Source organism: Lutra lutra, chromosome 1 (assembly GCF_902655055.1).
Source record: "Lutra lutra chromosome 1, mLutLut1.2, whole genome shotgun sequence".
Lineage (NCBI taxonomy): Eukaryota > Metazoa > Chordata > Mammalia > Carnivora > Mustelidae > Lutra > Lutra lutra.
The window spans coordinates 57,263,728-57,285,668 of NC_062278.1; the positions used below are offsets into that span (position 1 = coordinate 57,263,728).

Consider the following 21,941-nt stretch of genomic DNA (forward strand, 5'->3'; position numbering starts at 1 on the left):
TGAAAAAATTAAATTAAAAAAATTAAAAATTAAAAAAGACATAAATATATTTGACATACAATGTCTGGAATTTTCTTCATAATCTAGTTGTTGAGGGGTAGGAGGAATATAGATGATACCAGTTTGACCAGGAGTTGATAACTGTTGAGACTGGATGATAGATTTATGGGTTTCATTATAATATTCTCTTTAATTCTAATTTCACAAATTCCCATATATATTAGTTTGCTAGGGCTGCCAATAACAACAACAAAATCCAGACTGGGTGGTGTAAATGATGGAAATTTATTTCCTCACATCATTTTTTCTCTGCAAACACCCATCCCTAGACTCTCTCTGTCCAAATTTCCTCTCCTTATAAGGACACTAGTCAGACTGGATTAGGGCTCACTCTATGGCCTCATCTTTTTTTTTTTTTTTTCAAGATTTTTATTTATTTATTTATTTGACAGAGATCATAAGTAGGCAGAGAGGCAGGCAGAGAGAGGAAGGGGAGCAGGCTCCCCGCTGAGCAGGGAGCCCGATGCAGGGCTCAATCCCAGGACCCCGGGATCATGACCTGAGCTGAAGCCAGAGGTCTTAACCCACTGAGCCATCCAGGTGCCCCTCTAATGGCCTCATTTTAACTTAATCACCTTTTCAAAGGCCCCAAATACAGTCACATCCTGAAGTATTAGGGGTTTGGACTAAAACATAAGAATTCTGGTGAAACAATACAGTCCATTAATACCAAAATGAAAAATTTCAAAATGAAACATAACATATAAGGGGCACCTGGCTGGTTCATTAAGTGTCTGACTTCTGCTCAGGTTATGATCTCAGGGTCCTGGAATGGAGCTTGGGTCAGGGCTCCATGCTCAGTGGAGAGTCTGCTTCTCTGTCTGCCTCTTCCTCCCCCCCACCCCCAGCTAATGCTCTCTCTCCCTCCCCCTTATATAAATAAATAAACTCTTTAAAAAATAACATAAAATATTGAAAATATATTTTTTAGGGGCACCTGGGTGGCTCAGTGGATTAAGCCTCTGCCTTCAGCTCAAGTCATGATCTCAGGGTCCTGAGATCAAGCCGTGCATCAGGCTCTCTGCTCAGAGGGGAGCCTGCTTCCTTCTCTCTCTCTCTCTCTCTCTGCCTGCCTCTCTGCCTACTTGTGATATCTCTATCAAATAAATAAATAAAATCTAAAACTATATGTATATATATTTTTTAATGAATAAAATACATAAAATCTGTACCTTGAAAAACTGAATTTAAAAAGAGATATGAATTATTTCTTGACCTACATCTCCAAATAAACTTGACTCGTAGTCCCTTTTAATATTTACATAGACCTCCTCACTCAACATGTATCCCTAGCAGAGATGTTCCATTTCATTCTTCTTGTAGTGCCTTTCTAAGATCTTATAGATGGAAACACATCATAAGAGAAACAATATTTGTCGTTGAGTAGCTAATTATAGCTATTAGTGTTATGGATTGAGTGTTTGCAACCCTACTAAATTTTTAGGTGGAAATTTAATCCCCAGGGTGATGGTATTTACCAGTGGGGTCCTTGGGAGGTAATTATGTCATGTGAGTGGAACCCTCATGATGGGATTAGTACCCTTACAAGAGCCCAGAGAGCAAGCGAGCTCTCTTTTTACCAGGTGAGAATATAAGAAGGCAGCAGTCTACAAACTAGAAGACAGCTCTCACCAGAATCCGACCATACTGGGACCCTGATCTTAGACTTCCAGCCTCCAGAACTGTGAGAAATATATTCATGCTGTTCGTTAGCCACCAGATTATAGTATTTTGTTATAGCAGCCCAACCTAAGATGTAAAGCATTATCTATTTTTTAAAAACCATTCCATCTAACAAATACTATCTCTCACTCTCAAAATTATACACAAACTGAGACACTGATGTAAGCGAAATGACAGCCTAACTAGGAAGATTTGTAATTGATTAATATATTTATCCAGTCTAATAAATATCCAGCATATTCTATCTCAGTGGAGGTCCATGTGCTTGATTTTTCTATCCTTTGCAGCAGGATTTATAAGAAATTATAGAGAAAATACTGGCCAAATTTATCTGGAAAAATGGCATATCAGTTAGAAGTCAACAAGAGAGTCCTGAAAGTATGGGCCTAATAAGGTGATGGCATTTAATAGGACTAAATGTAGGTTTCTAATCTAGGGTCCAAAAACACTGGAAAAAAAATATGAGATGTATGGCTTAAAAAGAATACATACTAAAAATTTTATTAAGAATTTTAATTGGCAATAAGGACACTGAAAGTCAATAATGTGCTTACTGAGAGTTAATACATCAGGCTGCAATAGTAGAATTACAACAACTTAAGAAGAAAGAGATGATCCCATTTTATCCGAGGCTGGGTTTCCTCTGAAATTTTTGTTTCTACGTGACCAGCACACTTTATAAAATATAACATTAAAATGGTGAATATATTTAACCCTCATCAAATGAAGAATAGCAACAGAACTTGGAAATGTTAGGATAAAATAAAGCTGAAGAGAGAAAGGTTGTCCTCAAATGCCTGTCATTTGGAAAGGCTTTATTTAGGCCTATCCTTCATGGCCCCAAGAGGGAAAAATTTTGTTGTCCTGGCTAAGGCCTCCTCATCCTTCAGGAAACATCACTTCCTCATGGAGGCCTCTCTGGCTCCAGAGCACTGGCTTCTTCTCTGTTGGGCACAAATCCTACCTCTAATTGTCAAATTGTGTTAGCCTTGCTAGACTGCAGACTCCCAGAGAGGATGGACTGGTCTGATCTGTTAGTCCTCTAACACTCTGTGCCTACCACAGGTAAATGAATGTAACAACATCTGAGGAACAGATGTGACTCTGCTATGAAAATGTAATTTTTTAATACAATTGTGTAGAGATTCATGGGCCGCCTCAGGAAGTGGCAATTTTTCTCTCACAAGAAACCCTCACCCAGGCTTAAAATGGTGGTCCACTTGCCTGGGGCAGGAGTGGGTGAGGTAGAGGAGATTAAAGCATCAGGGGGGTGACTGGCTTATATGATTTTTAGCCTCCTTGCCCCTCTGAAGCCCTCTTGTTTGAGTTCTGCTAGGAGAGGTCATGTTTATTATGTCCCAGGTTTCACTTAGCACATCGGCTGTATTCTGATCCATTTTAGAAAAGTTTTAGTGATAAATTTCTGTGTAATTGCTTCCTTTCAAATCCAAATTTCATTAGATGGTTTTCTATCTTTTCCTTCTCCTTCTCTCCCTACTCCAAAAAGCTGATGATCAATACTTCTATTTCACTGTAAGGATGCAGAAAGCTTCAGGAAATATGTAGCAGACAGTGAGGTGAGGTCAGACTAAAGACAAGAGAAATATTTTTGAGGTTCTTAGCATCAACTGTGCCAAACATAAATGCAGATTTGATAAATGACACAAAGTCATTACCTCTCCATTTCCCTTTCTGTGGATTTGATTTTTACAAGGCCTCAATTTTCCGTAAAAACAGACCAGATTTATAGCAAATACAAAGACTAGATCTTTTATTTATAAAGCAAAAATCTACCCAAATACTTTTCATTAAAACTATGTGCCCTACAATACTGGCTTTTAGAGTATTAGGAAGCATTAGATAAGTTTGGTTATTCCTGTGGGAATTAATACACAAAGAACTTGAAAGCCCATCTCCTCAGCACAGTTTCTGAGACTACCAATTCTGACCTTGATTACTTGATTCAGTTCAATAAGAAGTTTTGAGATGAGGCTGTCATGTAAACAAACACACTTGCTTGCTCTCCTTTCTCCACTCACTGATGTCCTTCTTGAGGAACACCTTTTGTAAAAGTATCCCCAGCCAGGAATCAATTCCTAGGCAATTATGAAATTGGGAAAACAACATGGCATTAATAATTAAAATACAAACCTAACATTTTTTTTTTTTTGCTTTAAATATTTTTTTGGGGGAAAGGACACCATATTTCTACTCAATTAAGAGAAATATTTTTGGGGCACCTCAGTGGCTCAGTCATTAAGTATCTGCCTTCAGCTCAGGGCACGATCCAGGGTCCTGGGATGGAGTCCAGCCTTGGGCTCCCTGCTCAGCAGGAAGTCTGCTTCTCCCTCTTCCTCTCCCCCTGCTTGTGTTCCCTCTCTCACTGTGCTTTCATCAAATAAATAAATAAAATCTTTAAAAAAAAGAAACATTTTTATAATCTTGAGGTTTTTTATTTTTTTTACATTTATCAAGCCACAATTCATAGGGAGTGGGTTCTAGCAGTTCAGGCTCCTTTCCATCAGTTCTCACAAAGTGTGCTTCTCTGAGTGGAGCAGACTGGTGTTTCCACTGACCCCAAGTACCTTTTTCTTTGGCTTCCTTCTTTTCCTGATCATTTTCCTTCACAGGCTTCAGGAAGCTATCTCGGCTCCTTGCGTGTTCAATATGCTCAATGTTAGGGTCCGTAATCAAAGGAGCGAGACTGATACAAAGTGAAGGTCAAGCAAAGCTTTATTTCACGCCAAGCATCGAGAATCAAACTGACCGGTCAGGGCCGTCTCTTTGACCTTCGCTTTGTATCAGTCTCGCTCCTTTGATTACGGACCCTAACACTCAATGCATACATTAATTCTCTTGGCAAGAATCTTGCCTTTAACTTGTTTACAACCATGCCAACAGCATGTTGAGTAACCTTATAGACTCTTTCAGTGTTGCCATGGGCATTCTTCTTTGAACAGTGCCCATTTCCCTGAGGTCCCCAATATCACATTTCTTATAGATTCGAATGTATGTGGCCAAAGGAACACCACCATGTTTTCTACAAGGCCTAGAAAACACAGAGCAGGTACCTCCTCTTTCCCTTTGTGTTGGTCATTTTGGTGATTTACTAGAAGATGGCAGTTCTGGACAAAAGGCCAAACCTAACTTACTTTTGAATCCTAGTACGTCCACTGAGAAGTTTCTGAAAAAAATTAGGTTGAGATAGGGCTGGGGAGTTACATAGAGGGGAGGAAGTAGACAAGAGTGAAAAGATCAGTTGTTAGGAGGGTAACCCCACCAGGAAAAGGGGCTTAAAGAGAGCTCTCCCCAGAACAGAACTCACTAAGACTGTTCTGGGGAAGTGTGGGCCAGATGGAGATGGTTCCTATCACCTTTAAGTTTCATGCCTCTTTCTGAGGTTATTACTTATTGCAAGGATGAGCAAGACAAGGAAGAGATTACAGAGAAAACGTGAGGAGAATGGAGAAGGCATGCAACTTTCAAAGGCTTAATGTTTTTTCTTTTGTACTATGTCAAGCTAGCATTTCAAGACCAGAAAGTAAATCCTTGATTTAGATCTTCTTCTGATAGTCCTCTGTTTTCTACAGCTTTAAGCATAACCTGCCAAATAAGGTACTCACACCTACATTTAATATAACTTCAGACATGTCTACAAGAAAAAAATACATGTGGAAAAAGTATGTCTATGCTAAACAAATATTACATGGATATACTCTTCAGAGCAGTGCTTCTCAAACTCAGTTGTGCCTACAGATTACTGGAGATGTTGCTGACATGCTGAATGTAGGCTAGCAGGTCTGAGATGCTGCATTTCTAACAAGCTCTCAGGTGATGCTGTTGTTGCTCACTCTAAGTACGTTTTAGACCAGGACATGAAAACCCAGCTTTGGCAGGAAATCTGTGCCCTCACCTTCATTCCCACTCCCCTTCTTCTCCCCTGAGTTCCTGTACTCTTTCCTGTTTTGCTACTGTAAGAAAATTTCAGCACTGAGCTAAGTGAGTACAAAAGAAAAGAAAATATTCTAAAATCACGACTTCAAGTAGAGCAGTAAGATTTTTAAGTTGTCTCAAGGGTAGAGACATAATTTTTGATATGCATGAATTATACATACTTCATGCAAATCATTGAACACAGTAGCCTATTTCTTTCCATAAATGAAGCCCTATGTCTGCATAACTTAAAGGAAGTTTATTTCATTAATGCACAGCACACCATCTCATTGTTCAGGTATCTCTGGAGAGTGAAGTGGTCTGAATAAGCCGAATTTTTCAGATAACTAAAGTTTATCTTAAGTTTCTGAATATATGGGCACCCTGCTCAGCTGGGAGTCGGCTTCTCCCTCTCCCTATGCTCCTCCCCACTGCTCACACATTCATACTCTCTCTCATAAGTAAATAAATAAAACTTTAGAAAGGGGGTGCGCCTGAGTGGCTCAGTCAGTTGAGTATCTACTTTCAGCTCAGATCATGACCCCAGAGTCTTAGGATCGAATCCTGCATCAGGCTCCCTGTCAGCTGGAAGCCTGCTTCTCCCTCTCCCTCTGCAACTCCCCCCTGCTCACAGGCTCGCACACTCTCTCATAAATAAATAAATCAGATTTTTTTTAAGTTTACAAATATATTTGTTTCAGTGATTTTTAATCAAAATTTTCATTAACATATCCTAGCCTTGTTAGTCTTACAAGACAAGGTTTAACACACATCCACAATTATCCAAGGTCAACAATGATTCTGCTATGGCATGACATAACAATGCTATGGGAGCTTCTCAGTCTGCATGGACATATGTGCTCCTTCCCACACAGTAGAGACTTAGAGTGGCCCCCTAGGTCTTCTTCAAGCAGACTTCTGCTTCCTTCCTCTATGATCAGCTTTCTGCTGACTGCCCTCCTCTTATAGTTTTTAATCTGCTGCTATATTTTTCACATAATATTCTGGGAAAGATTCTGAGACTGACTCCCCTCTCATCTCTCTTATTTATTATTATCTTTTAAAGATTTTATTTATTTGAGACAGCACAAGAGGGGCAGAGGGAGAGGGACAAACAGACTCCCCACTGAGAAGGGAGACCAATGTGGGACTCAACCCCAGGACCCTGGGATCATGACCTGAGCCAACAGCAGACCTCAACCTACTGAGCCACCCAGGCACCCCAATATTATTATTTTTATAAATAAAAGGAACTCTCTTTCAGGGCTTTGGGCTACCAGTTGCCTAAATCAGTGCAATCATTCCAGCTTAAAGAAATCACACAAGATGACTCCCAATTAAGTATCTCTTACTATGTACTACTGAATACTCACTGATCCCAGTGTCCTTACAGTACTGGACTAAGTACTGTCCCATGACTCTTAGAAGATGATTATACTCTCGGACATTGAGAAATTCCTGCTTATTATGGGATGGCTCCATGATCTCCAAGGGTATATTAACAATTCCAACCACACCTGCACCAAGTCTGGAAGAATAAATAAATACATAAGTAAATTCGGTGAAATTTAGCTAAGGAAAAAGGAAAAGCAAATATACCATGGTCTTTTGCAATCAGTTTTTTTGGTTTTTTTAACAAATAACTTGATTCACTTGGTCTGGACCACGGTAAAGTTTAACAAGTTAAAACTGTCTTCTGTTATATAAATCTATGATAATCCTCGGTATATTTGGTCTCATAATAAAAAATCTCTTAATGCACTGTTGCTTAATTAATATGACTCCTTTTCCAAACCAAAATCTTCCATGGGAATCAGGGTGGGAAGAGGAAGCCTTTTAGCATTAGACACCACTAACAACGCTTTGCTGAAATAAACTGACATGACCCTCTTAGTGATCTGGCCAGAGAGTCACTTTCTCCATCCTCATTTCATCTGTCAGATTGAATTTTTCTTCATCATTTCAGAGGTCTGTGGGGTGCTTAGTGAATTCTACTAAAGGAACGTAAGGGCTAGATTATTCCAGAAAGCAACAGGTATATGCCTGAGTCTGATGGATAAATTCAATTTTTTTTTCAGATTTTCAGCAGCTTATGATGTATGTAACTGGGATATTTCCACTTAGTGACAGAATATTCTGGTTACTTTCCATGTTTTGGGAAAGAGCATCCAGTTGTCTAGCTCTCCCAACTCCCCTTGGCAAGGCACACAGACCAAGTCTTCCCGATGTGGAGCTGCCTATGATGTTTTCCAACACTTTCCTCTTCCACCCTGCCCTCCCTTCACTATTCATTCTCTAAGTCTATGTCTGGGCATTTCTTCCAGGAAGCCTGACTCAACTTCCCGCAGTTCAGCTGATTACCCCTCCCAATGCTCTTTCTGCATATATTAAGTAAGCCTCTAGCACATATTCATCCTCTAGAATCCATCCATCCATCCATCCATCCATAGCACCTGGCCCTATTCCAGGAACCAAGAATACAATATTAAGCAAGAAAAACAAGGTCCCTCCTTATAAAGTTTCTCTTCTATTGAAGAATAATTGGCAGTATGGGTGACCAGATCATTTCAGATGGTGATAAATCAAGCAGGTCCTGTAACATGTGAAGGTGGTAAGGTGGAGGGGCTGGTGGGAGGGGCTAATGTTAATTAGACAGTCTGGGAAGACCTTCCTACAGAGGGGATTTTAGAGTTGGTGCTTAACTAACATGCCAGGACGAGAAGTAGGGAGACCTGAGGACAGAAGGTTCAAGGCAGGGGGAGGGCAGACACCATGCAGGGGGAGGGCAGACACCATGCAGTAAGGCAGGAGCAAGCTTAGGATATGTGAGAGATAGGAAGCTATGGTGTGAGGAGAAGGCTTGAGAGTGTGGGCAGGGCAGGGGCTGTCCCTGAGCCAGGCAGAGGCCAGATCACTGGAAAACCATGGTAACCAATTCTATCTGACGTGCAGTGGGGTTTTAAGCAAGAGAGTAATTTTTTTAAAAGATCATTCTTGCTGATTCCATAGAATATAAAAAAATATGTATTCGGATACTTGTCCCTTTCACTGGACTGTAAGTTTTTTAGCAGAGGGCAGCAGGCATTCACCGTCTTGTCTGCAGAACTTGGTGCTGTGCCTGGTGCATGACCCCTGCAATGAGAGCTTGCTGAATGAGCAAATGAATTCCTCGAGAGTGAGACAGAAGATGAAAAATGTTCCCCTGAGCCATTCTACTAGTCACAATTATTGTGTTTGAGACCTGCACCATTTTACAGGTCACAATTTTCCTGTTTCACTCTCTACATAATTCATGAAAGCAGCTCCTGGAGTTTCAGCCCATCAGGAAAGCACCAGAACGTGTTACTCCGGAAGCCAAGTAGGCTGGAGAGTGTTAATAATACACGCTCACAAAGGTAACTGGCAAGAACTCACACATGTAAGGGTTGCACAAAATGTTAACAGGGTTGCTTTACAAGACTACGGATTTTTCTCTCCTAAAATTTCTTTATTATGCTTGTATCATTTTTAAATTGGTGAAATATTAAGAACCTAACCCGAGTAGATGGTGCAAGAAATGGTAAAACATCAGGTTGCTCAGGAAATGTTTTGAAAAAATTTCCCAAAGTATGATTTTGCCCTAGGTCAGGCATGCAGCTCTGCTGATATTATAAATTAGGCAGATTAATGCCTGCATATTGATGGGAAGGGTGAACAGAGGACATGACACCTGCTCCCATTATGATTAATCACTCATCTAACTCCACAGACAGAATCTTACTGCAACCTCCCTCATCCTGCCTATGCCTCTGAGAACAAAAACATACTTACAAGGACTTCAGTTTCAACTGTGGACCCACTTTCTCATGCATTTTGATCAGGCGGTTATTACTGTAAATGAACATCCCAGCTTGGCTTCGATTTTCTATGTTCACTCCAAAGAACAAGCAGAGTGTTCTTGCTTTTTTTAATTCTCTGGCATTATATTTAGAAAAGTAAAAAAAAAAAAAAAGTTTTTAGTAAATAAAAATATACAGTGTACAGGCTGCCCATAATTAAACTGCAACAGTGAAAATCAATAGAACTATATATAAAATACCCAGGAGTTTTGCAAAACCTAGTTGGTACCCTCAGCATCTCTGTAGAGCCTAGTATTTTGCATAAACATGATGGTCATACCCATCAAACACAAGCAGTCCTTGATTAAGTAACAGGTTTGCCAACCTCAACTTAAAAGAACTAGAAAATTCCAAAATATTCTTGAAATGTTACACGGTCTAATATGTATATATGCTGCAGCATTTTTGAAAAATGATGATTTGACTCTTTTAAATTTAGGTATTTTTAACACTGGATGTGATTTCTAACTTTCAGCATGTCCTCAGGCCTCTCAATATCCTATATAGATTGGAATGTGCAAAAGACATTCTGTAGCTTTCTCTCTTTCTCCAAAATCAAAGGTAAATCAAAGTTAATAAGGCAAGTTTACAAGGGCAACAGACGTGAGCTCCTGTTTTTCTGACTCTGTCCTGCTATCTTATGTTTTATGTGACTTTTCTATAAAAGTGTAAAAACAGAAATCGAGACACAGCAGAATATGCTAGAAACAACCGTAGTAATAGGAGTCTGCTTGGAGCCATGAAAAGCACCTGGATGTAAGAATCAGAAAGACAGAGCTGGGTTCAAATATAAGCTCATCTCTGTAATAACCATGTGACTAAGAATGAGTCACTTTAACTCTCTGTCTGATCTGAAAAATCAGAAAAATGCACACCTAGCCATTTGGGATATCATGAGGACTGGAAAAGAGAATGTTAAGTATAAACCTGGAACAGAGTAGGTGCCTCACCAATGCTATTTTCCTTTTCCTATCAAGAATGGTACCCAATATAATTCTTCCCCTCCACCCATCTTGTAGTTCTCCTCATTCCACAAAAACAGCCTTTTCTTTTCAAATTTATGATAACGTGCCATTATGATTGACATAATATACTTACTGGACTGGTTAAATACATCTATCATTAATGGACTAAGAAAAAGTCCTAGTAGTTCTTCCATGTAGATAGTATATACAGAATACATTAGACTTTGTAAGGAAATTATACTGACTTGGATTAATATAGTATCTGTTTTTTAAGCACATACATGTTGGGTCAAATGTATACAAATCACACTTTTTCCCAAAAATGTATACTCCATATTAAATCCTTACTCTTCAACAAAAAAGAATACTGACTATGTAAGGGACCCCAAAACAGGGTGTTATAGGATATTATGTAATCACTCTACAAAAGTAAGTAATACTGATTGCCTTGAATTTTCTTTTAAAAAAGCATTTTGGGGTTGCCTGGATAGAACAGCTGGGATAAGCATCCAACTCTTGGTTTCAGCTCAGGCCAGGATCTCAGGGTCGTGAGATCGAGCCCTGGACTGGGCTCTAGGGGTCAGTGGGGAGTCTGCTTGAGATTCTCTCTCTCTCCCCCTCACACTTGCTCTGTGTGTTTATGTGTGTGTGTCTTTCTCTCAAAATCAGTACGTAATTAAAAAAGTCAATCAATAAGTTAAAAAGCATTTCATTCTAAAAATAAGTTCATACCAACTAACTGGCATTATTATAAATAAAATGTAGATCAGTCACCTTTCGTGCATATCAATGTAACTAACTACAAACAATTCATCAACCAGATTTTTCTTTCTGGAAACTTTAAAGAGGCCTTTGCTGTGGAAACAGCCCAAGCATCCATCAACTGATGAATGGACAAAGAAGATGGGTGTGTGTGTGTGTGTGTGTGTGTGTGTGTATACACATACAATGGAATACTACTCAGCTACAAAAACAATGAGGGCACTTGTTCTGATGAGAATCAGGGTATTGTATCAAAGTGCTGAATCACTATATTATACACCTGAAATGGATATAATATTGTATGTTAACTAACTGAAATTTAAATAAAAACTTTAAAAAAGTAAAGAGGACTTTGTTTTTTAATGAAGATTTCTATGAGATTTATTTAATATTTATTTTGATAAATGCATAGAGTTAACATTTCAAATTTCAGTTTTGAGGAAAGTTATGGTTATATAGCACTTCATAGTTCACAAACAATAATTCTGGAAACTAGTAATGCTTCTTTAAAAATCTGTTTCTCAACATTGTCCCAGTTTTCAAAGTCTGACCTTACCTAGACAACACTGAATATTCTCAGTTTAACTTGTTTAACACCTGAGCTGGAAACCAAGTCAACTTTACAAATGTAAATAATGGTTTTGTAAGTTAGGCTTGCTATTTTTATTTTAATTACATATGTGATACATTTATTTGAAACATTTTCAATTTTAAATTTTAAGCAGTACTAGAAGAGAGAAGAAACCAGAAACTAGAAGAGAAAAGAAACCAACCCTCTAAAGGCTTATGCCTGGCAAAGGACACAGAGCAAGTAGTCAGCTGATCCTCTGGGCAGATTTCACTTCCTCAACTGGACACTGAGCTGACTTTTCACTCTCTATGCAGAAGTTTTAACATTATGTAAATACATGTATACATGCAAATATATATTTTATAAATACTCTCATTGATTATGTGGTTGGGGAATTTTGACCATATTATGCTTAATATAACATCTTAATATAATAAGGTGTCATAGGCCGAGAAAGAGAAGTTATCAAATTAACCAGCAAATCTGTCTCCTCAGAAATCAGAATTTGTTTTATCAAAGTGCAGAGGATTCTGGTGGAACAGAAAAATCTTACATCTTACCTCTGTTTCTCTTTAAGAATCTTACGCTTTGCTTCTACATCTTCCAAAGCTTTCTGTAATATGTCCTGGAGAAGTACATTTGGTTAGGAGAGAACATAATTCTATTAAATTAATGAAAGCTGAGCTGATATTTATTATCCTATTATCCAAATGTTTCACAAGGGTAATAGTGATAGGTCACATTGCCTAATGCAATTGTACCATGGTAGAGACTCAATAAATACTTGATAAATGATTCGGTTCCAGTAGCTAAGAGGACACACCAAATCCTAACCCACAGTTCTCTTTTTGCACATATTCCAATGTTCTCTCTCTGCCTTTTAGAAAAGAGCCATTGTTCCCTGTAAGGTCACACTGGCTTTCACACAATTTACACAAAAGCTTAACAAAGTCATTTGATGTACTAATACACTGAATGACTTTGACTTTTGTCTGTGAGAACAACAACAACAAAAATTGCTAAATCGCATGAGCAATCACTAAAGCTTCTTCAGGAAAAGCAAAGTTGCTATTAAAAAATTTTGTCAGTCACCATAAGAAAATGTCTTCTTTATATCAAGTTCCAGATACCCCGAATACTACTCCCCAAGCTGTCCCTTAATAGGTTAGCCCATAACTTAGGCTTTCTGCCTTTCAGAGTACCTCAATACCAATGCCCACCTGTCTTTATCTTCTTTTTTATCTTGATCTACTGGCTCATTCACTGCCCTATCTCTATAGTATGCTCCCTTTAACCAGACAGAAAAGAAATAATGTACTGTTACTATTTCACAAATAACAACAGGTTTTTAATGTGCTCTATCCACCTGATATGAAAGATGGCCATCTCATTCAGTGAGTAAACCACTCACTGAATACTCTTTTCCCTGACTTTAAAGTAAAAGCAAGTGGTAAAATGGTAAGTATTTCGCTTCAAATGCAACCACTCAACTGCCTCAAGGAATTTAAGGGGTTGGAAGCCAAGGTCATTCTGCTTTGCTCTCTTTGCTGATCAACAAAGCAAGGTGGTCAAAGACTTCCCCACCCTTCCTGTCAATGCACTCAGAACACCAAGCAAAGAGGCAGTGAGAGATAAGGATAAGGCAAGAAGAAAGCAAGGTCCTGACCCATTAGAAAGAGTCTGTTTCCCTTGTCTCTCAAATACATAAAGCCAAGGAAATCGATTTCTTCAAGACAGAACTTAAAAAGCTTAAACCTTTCTTTAAAAATCAGTAACAGTAAGATAGGTCTATGTTTACCTTAAAATAATAATTGAAAAGGAAAAAAAAAAGTTAGATAATTTCAGGAAAGCCATAGATAACTTTGGGGCATTACCAGGTGCTACTCTTTGATTTTATTCCCAATTCATGATCTTTAGAGATGAGAGAGCTCTGTATCAGCCCTTGTCCTTGAAAGTTTAAGGGCAAATCACAGAAAGGATTCATCTACTGAGTCTGCAGAAAAGGATGAAGGAAAGGTGAAATGAAGCATTTTTTTTCTCCTTACACCTTTGTATTCCTTTATATGCAAGCAAATAAAACGTTGCTTCATAATTCACCATGGTAGAAAGCTTTGTACCACATTTTTGGTAAAAGCTGGCAAACTTAGAACACATGTTCTACAGCAATATTCTTTTCCTTAGTTGCCATGCATTATAATTAATAATAATAGTTCTTTATAACCTATCTTACTCATGAGCGTACTGCAAGGATTACAGAAAATGTTTATGAACTGTATGAAGCAACTCCCTAGAAAAGAGCTTTGTAAGCTGGAAGTACTGTTATTAATATTCATAATTATAGCACATAATTCCTAGCACCAGAAGAAAGGATGGCTTATTAGTCTTCTCCTTGCTTTCCCCATTTATTCAGGTCTGTAGGGAGCAATAATTTGAAAAGATATTTTCAAGGAAACTTGATAGGCTAGTTTTTTCCTGCTAGTTTTTCATTATTTTCTCCTTTTCTCTTATTGCTTTTCATTTTAAAGAAATGAGCTGCAGTATTCCTCCCCACTCTTCTGAATTCACCCCACGTTGCTTATCTTTGCTCTCAGACTCAGCCTTCTCTCACTGCTGACGCTCCTCTCCTTTTCCTGCACGCCTCTGTTCTGTTTACTTGGGTGAAAATCAACTTAAGCTTCTGAGCTTGTCTGTGTTTATAAGTTTGGGAAGTAAATGATAAGAGACAACTGTGTGCAGGAAAAGCAAATGACACTTTGCCGTTTAAGAAGGCTAGGTGTCATACCTCGGCAGAAGACAAAGAAATCCTGTCAGGCTGGTTTACTGTGATTTGTGCCTCCTTCAATATGAGTTCGGCTGGAAGCAGAAACAAGATCATTACAACACCAGGAAAATCCTTTCAAGCAATTTTAAGTGAGAGGTAGATACACACACACACACACACACACACACACACGTGCGCTATGGCTGTGACCAGTGGGAATGGCTTATAGACAATAATCTCAGAAAATCCTACATTCCTTACATAGGTCCCACACATGCCAGATGGAGGCAGCCACATGGGCTTCCTCTTAGTACAGTTGACAGGGCATAACTTTATAAATACCAATTAAAGAGTTAGGACTGAATGTTTGGCTCCACTAAAAACTCTCTAAAATCCATGAAGTGTAGATTAAAATTACTCCTTGCTCCTGGACCACCAGGAAAGGATGGCTTTGTCCTCTTGTGGTGGGGTTGGGGGAGTGAATGTGTAGAACATTCCTTCTTAAAATGCATGTCATGCTAGTCTCTAAAATGATCTAACTCAGCATCATGCCAACCAGAATTTCCTATATCAATATATACCAATCTAGTTCCAAGTGTGTACTTGAAATAATAGATAGTAAATAATGAGATACAGCAATATGTTATAATAAATAACACCATTATTAAACAAAGGCAGAGACAGAAAAATGTGTTATGAGGTTCTTGAGAAGCAGGAATTTGATTAATTGTGGTCATTCCTACCATGCTAGAACAGTACATATCTCAGAATAAATGCACAATTAATGGCAGACTGAGCATTGATTAGGTTACAGGTAATTACATACCAATTTTGACAGCTTCTTCTGCCTTCTTAACTTCATTTTTAAATGCTCCTTTAAAAGAAGATGAGACATACAGATACTTTCTGAAGAGAAATAAGAAAGAACATAAGCAGATGATCATTTTGAAGTCCATACTACTTAGAGAATATTCTTTAGGAAGAATATATAATCTGGATATACATAATTGTTAAGAAAGATTCATAGAATAAGTTGCATCCAACTGATAAACCAGCAAATTTTATACTTAGGAAGAAATTCCTTGCCTTTTAGTACTTGGCCATTTTGCTTTTGAAAGGGAACTTCAGGAGAGAGATACATTTCTGTCTATACAAATGTTCATTGATACATATAAAATAGGATAATTTTCTTAAAAAGAAAAATTTCTATGTAACTGACCCATTATCAACGTTTCTAGTTAATATACATAACCCTCTTACTCAGGCCATAGACACTGGATAAACCAGTTCTCCCAGTCCCAAACAACTATCTTTAACTAAAATGATCAGAAACACAAAGAACCACCAAGTAAAGAAATAAACAAATAAATACATTAAAAACAATTACATGTATACCTTAACTATATACCTCATTTTGTAACTTTTGCCTCTTACCCTTATAAACCCAGGAGCTCACTATTCTCTGAAACCTTCCATGTTTAGAAAGGCATCAAATGCTCAGCCAGAGATGGGGAGAGACCTGCAGATCATCCCTGGAAACCAAAATGTCTACAGACATCTAAAAAAGGGTATTTGCTGAGGCAGAGAGAGAGTCTAAATCTACATGTCCCTGGGGTGCCTTGGTGGCTCAGTCAGTTAAGCATCTGACTCTTGATATGGGCTCGGGCCATGATCTCAGGGTCTTGGGATCAAGCCCCAATCAGGTCTCCTCCTCAGTGGGGAGCCTGCTTTTCCCTCTCCTTCTCCCCCTCCCTCTGTTCACGGGCACACACTCTCTCTCTCTCTCTAATAAATAAAATCTTTAAAAAAAAAAAAAAGAAAGAAAAGAAAAAGAAGTAGCAAGATAAATTCCTTTTCTCTTAAGACTCTGAAGGATTTGTAGAAGTTTGTCCAGTTACCTAGATGAAAAGGCTTAAATGTTAAAAAAAAAAAAATAACTAAATGTCACCTTATATTCATCTACTTCTATGGTTTAAGGAACTAGTCTCTTTATGGCTAACTTTAAGGTTCATTTTCCAATGGAATTACAGTTAACCATAAGAAAGGAATACCCAGGGGTGCCTGGGTGGCTTAGTGGGTTTAAAGCCTCTGCGTTCAGCTCAGGTCATATCTCAGGGTCCTGGGATCGAGCCCCAAATCAGGCTTTCTGTTCAGCAGGGAGCCTGCTTCTCTTCCTCTCTCTCTGCCTGCCTCTCTGCCTACTTGTGATCTCTGTCAAATGAATAAAGAAAAAAAATCTTAAAAAGAAAAAAAAAAAAAAAAGAAAGGAATACCCATAAAATCTAAGGTAAAGTAATTCTCAGTTCTTTCCCTTGATTTTCTTCTACAATGAACATTATTCATTTAAGTCACAACCAAGTGTATTCCAAATCAATCTCTATTACATTTAGAAAACAGCAAAACCTAAGTTTTAAAGTAAAAAAATTATTGGTCTCGACATACTGGAATTACCATTTGTTTTTTGAAAAATTACACATTAATCACATAACTAATCTGGTATGAATCGTTAATTTTAAATCTTTCTTTTTTAAAAACAAAGTGAAATTAAGGAGAGACTTTGAACAATGAAGTGATCCTTTAAAACTGCTATGAATTAAACTATTCAAGCATTTTAAAGACTCTGTGTTTACAGCCCTAGAAAGTAAAAGTGGCACAGAAGGTGCCAACTACACATTAGTGCTTGATTTTAAACAACTAAGACCAACACAACATGTGCTCTCTATGTAGTCTACATCAGAGACAACCTGGTCCCAGATGATCTGGAACATCTCAGATGATCCACATGCTTTCACAAGTTAAATTTTACAAGTGTCCATACCAATTTTAGAAAGCTAACAAAGAAATATATGTACTTGTGGAAATTCAGTGTAATGAATCTGACCATTGTCATAAGGAAAGAATTTTCGGTCAATCCCCATCCATAATCGGGAGTCTACTTCAGCCGGACACTTCTAATCTTCCTAATGGTGGACTCTTGGTGTTAAAAATGCCTTTAAAAGCCAGAGCAGTGCACACCCTGGAGGACAAGGAAGGGACTCTATCCAACTGTTTATTTCTCCTTCCTTGCATCTGAGGGCAGGGGAATAGGGTTTCCTCTATGACTAGGCCTCCAGTTCTTCAGGGGTTAGAACACTTTCCAAACCCATCTCCCAAACTTCACTTTTACTTGACACTTCTGTCCACAACGCTAGGCTTCAGCCTTTGCCCTCATACTGTTTCTGCTTTCTTTCTAAGCCACCGCATTCTGCCACATTGTAGGCCTTCACTCTCCCTCCCCCATTTCAGCTTCTACCTCCCTGTTTCTTTCCATCAATGAAGCTGTGTTCAAATATTTGATGTTCACTTAATACATAAAACAATTTATTGAAGACTTTCTTCTGAAGGAGTTGAAAAAACTTAAGGTCAATGAAAATATTGAGGGAAATGAAAACTAAAACAAATTAAATGTTTTGCTCCTCAGAATGGTAAAAATGAAAAAAGAAAATATTGTTAATAGCGAGTGTAGATTTGGAACCAGACAAAAGGGCACTTGGTGTAAGAATAAAATGGGTCTTCTTGGAGGGAAAATTAATGGCGCACCCATTAAAATTAATGGTGTTATCTCTCCTCTTACTCAGAAATTTACTTCTGAAGTCTGTTCCACAGAAATAATGACATATTAGCATAAACACACATGTGTCCAATGATGCCCAAGCATGTCCAGTTTAGCACTGGAACAATAAAAACTCTAAAAATCCTAAATATTATGCAACAAAGTTAAATAAGCCATAGAGTGCTACATAATATATTTTTTAAATGACAGAGAAAGGTCTCCAAGAGATAATTTGTAAGTGAAAAGAGCAAGCTGCATATGAATTTTATGTTCTAAAAAAGAATTCTATGTACAATTGTGTTTGTGTATACACACATGTATGTGTGTAAATGTGTATAAGACAATCTGGAAGAGTATTTATTAAACTTCTAGCAGAAGTTCCCATCTGGGGAGACTATGGATTGGTAGAGCACAGAGTGAATGCCAACTGGCAAAGGGGGATTTTAGTTATTTTTTCCCAATAACCTAACTGTATTATTTGTATTTTTATTAATTTTATACTTTTAAGAGCAAAATAGAACTCTTCCCCCCAAGAGAAATAAAAATATGAAAACAAAGTGATTTTTAAGGTTTTATGTTGCAGATGTATAGAGTATAGCATAATAAAGTATCTTGAGTATTTCAATCATAACCACCTTCAGAAATTAAAACTTTTATTGGCACTTAATAGTTATATGTACAAAATTTGTGAAAAACATTTTGGCTAACACAAACTATCTTATTTTAAGTTTTTGAGTTGGTCAAACGACTACAAGTAAAAAAAACTACAGTTCCTAACTTTTATTGATGCAGAAAAAATTAGCCCATGGTTAACTATGTTATTGAATTCACGATCGTAACTATTTCCTTTTTTAAAATTATGTGAGTTTATCTAGTTTAGTCATACTATGAAATAGCTATAGTCCTTAGTTATTCATCAAAACATGTAATGACGCATGATCAAAAATTTTCTGGCCAGTAGAATGTTGATAGCTTCACCTGGATGTCGAATGGACCACTCAAACTTCGCTCGTTCACAGTGGGTAGAGAGAACTCCACTCACCATCACTCTTCACCCCTACCCAGTATCTTCCTTATCATTCCTAAGACTGTGCTCAGGCAAAAAACTTAGAAGGCATCCATGATTCCCCATTTCCTCCCCATTCCACACCCAATCCATCATCAAGTCTTGCTGGCTCTGTCTTTACAGCATATCTATAATCTGAACACTACTCATGACTGCATCAATACCACTCCAGCTCAGGCCACCTGTACCTGGAATACAATAATGGTAACCTATGTCACCTTCCTTCCTCCTTTCTTGTCCCATAAAATCAATTCTCCATTCAGCAGCCAGAATAATCTTTTAAAAACATAAATCAAGTAATGCTGCTTTTTCTCAAAACTCTTTAAATTCTCAATACAACCTCTTCTTGCCATGCTGCTCAAGGATCTATAGGATCTGCTCCTATTTACCTCATCTCTTCCCCATCACAGTGCGCTAGCTATACTTGCCTTCTAACCCTTTATATTTACCTTTACAGTTACTCTCCTCTCTTCCTGGAGACATCTTCCCGTAAAGTTCTTGCATGACTCACTGTGGTATTCACCTTGCAAGACACCCTCTGACAGTAATTACCCCTGGTATTCATGCTTTGTGTAGTGCCCTCCTACACTGGCTCCAGGCTGGCCCATGTGACCAAAAGAACATGGTAGAAGTGATGGTATGTGGCTTTTGAAGCTAGGTTCCAAAAGATGGCAGTTTCTACTTTGTTCTCTTAAATTACTCACTCTGGTAGAAGTCTGTCCCTTTGCCATGAGAACACTCAGGAAGCCCTGTGCAGTTGTCTTTGTAAACAGGAACCCCCTGCCAGCCATGTGAGTCAGCCAGCTTGGAAGTGTATCCTCTACCTCCCATCAAGCCTTCAGCAATCCCAGCCAAGATGTCTCATCAACTTCATGAGGAATCCCAAGATTAAAGCACCCAACAGAACCACTCTCCAATTACTGACCTATAGAAACTGAGGAATAACTAATGAGAAATTACTTTTATTAATAAGCCACTAAATTTGGGGGTGATTTATTATGCAACGGTAGATAACATGTTCACTCTCTCAGTTTATTCAGCTCTCTGCTCAAAGGTTACTTATTTAGAACTAGCCCCTTTCCTTGATTTCCTATCTAGAACAGTTCTCCTCCTCCTCCTAGGTCTTTATTCCCTGCCTTACTTTGTTTCTTTTCATAGCACTTAAAATTACCCATTATTTCACTTATTTTTTATTTATTGTTTGCCTATTGTTTTTTTCTCCACTAGAATGTAAGGTTTATGAGGACAGGAATTTTCTGATGTTGTCTGACATTACCTCGCCTAGGGTGGTCATTCCATCCACTTGTCACTATTCATTTGTACAGTAACAACTGATGTTTATTTGTGAATATGTTGAGAACTGCACTGAGTATTTTCATGTTTAAAACAAAACCTATTTTTATTTCAATCCTCACAACAACCCTAAGTGGCAGAGGAGTTCCCAATGCACAGTGGGTAAGAGCCAGGCTTAAGGCATTGCCAAAGGTTCACAATGAGTAAGTGACAAAATTGAAACTCAGATCCAGGTTTCGCTCTTCCAAATTTTGTTTGCAACTACTACCATATACCAAAAGATTAAATAATTAAAATTATACAAATTCATGAAGGGACACATAAAATGCATAGTTTGCAAAAGAGATACTTTTTAAGTATTATTAGTTTGTTTAGGTGGGTGGGATGTGAGAGGGTAGGAAGCATGCCCCAAAATTGAAAGACCATCCAACAAGCATAGTATTGCAGAGTAGTCAACAGCAAACCATAACCTTAGTGTCCCTGAATAACTTACAAAGAACCATGCTGCTCCTATGAAAGCAGAATGACTCCAATTCCATGTCGTTTGGGTTACTTTCCATGTTATGGGTCTTTGGCAAAACAGTTTCAATGAAGGATGAAGACCTTCAGATACTTTAGCCCTGTCTCCCTTAAAGAGCTTTCAGAAGTGACCACTTTTACATCTGTCTTTAGACGTAACGAGCAGAGATACAATGCCTGCATAAATCTGAGAGCTATCAATCTTTCTACTAAAGCTGAAGAATTCAAAGCCAAAGAAAATCAGTACTGTCTGCTGTCTACAACCAAGTAACATGGCCATATATTAACTTGTCATTATGATACAAATAAACAATATTTAATACTTCAAGAAATACAGACTTATAAAACCTTTAAGTTGAAAAAGATCTTAGAAATCACCTAGCTAAAATTCTTCCCAAACTAGTAACATCTACTATAATCTAGACTTGTCCAGGGAAATCTGTCCTCATCTTGGGTGGGATTTTGCCTTCTATTGTAAAAGAGTGTAAACTTCTTTAATCTCATGCCACACTCATGGCCCTCTCTGAGTTGCTATACCTCATGCCATGTGTGTCTGGAGAAACTAAATTTGCTGTCCTGGACCCACTAGATTAGTATTCTGGCTATTAAATCTCCCAGCTGGACCAGAGACTGGTTGGTGCTAAACCACAGAAAGTTACATGAGGAACTAAACCCCTCTGGTGTGTCTTGTTCCTAAATTCTGTGCAATAGGGAAGTTTCAAATCTGATGGCAGAAAACCTACTCTCAGAGGGGCAAGTGCTAGGCACATAAAGCAGACACAGCTGTAACCAAAGCAACACTGGGATGTTGTTTCATTTCTCCAGAACACTCCTCCTGAAAACACTGAGTCAAAGGAA

At 38.2% G+C, this 21,941-nt stretch overlaps 1 protein-coding gene across 1 annotated transcript in view; it reads right to left on the reverse strand.

Moving 5' to 3' along the window:
• The window catches only part of MORC1 (MORC family CW-type zinc finger 1), a 177,694-nt gene that overhangs the window by 91,986 nt on the left and 63,767 nt on the right, over nucleotides 1-21,941 (reverse strand). The window contains exons 10-14 of the mRNA XM_047690254.1: nucleotides 15,440-15,519; nucleotides 14,635-14,705; nucleotides 12,413-12,477; nucleotides 9,487-9,630; nucleotides 7,050-7,204 (exon numbers count right to left, since the gene is read on the reverse strand). Coding sequence (XP_047546210.1) covers nucleotides 7,050-7,204; nucleotides 9,487-9,630; nucleotides 12,413-12,477; nucleotides 14,635-14,705; nucleotides 15,440-15,519 — 515 coding nt within the window. The remainder of the gene's footprint in view (nucleotides 1-7,049; nucleotides 7,205-9,486; nucleotides 9,631-12,412; nucleotides 12,478-14,634; nucleotides 14,706-15,439; nucleotides 15,520-21,941) is intronic.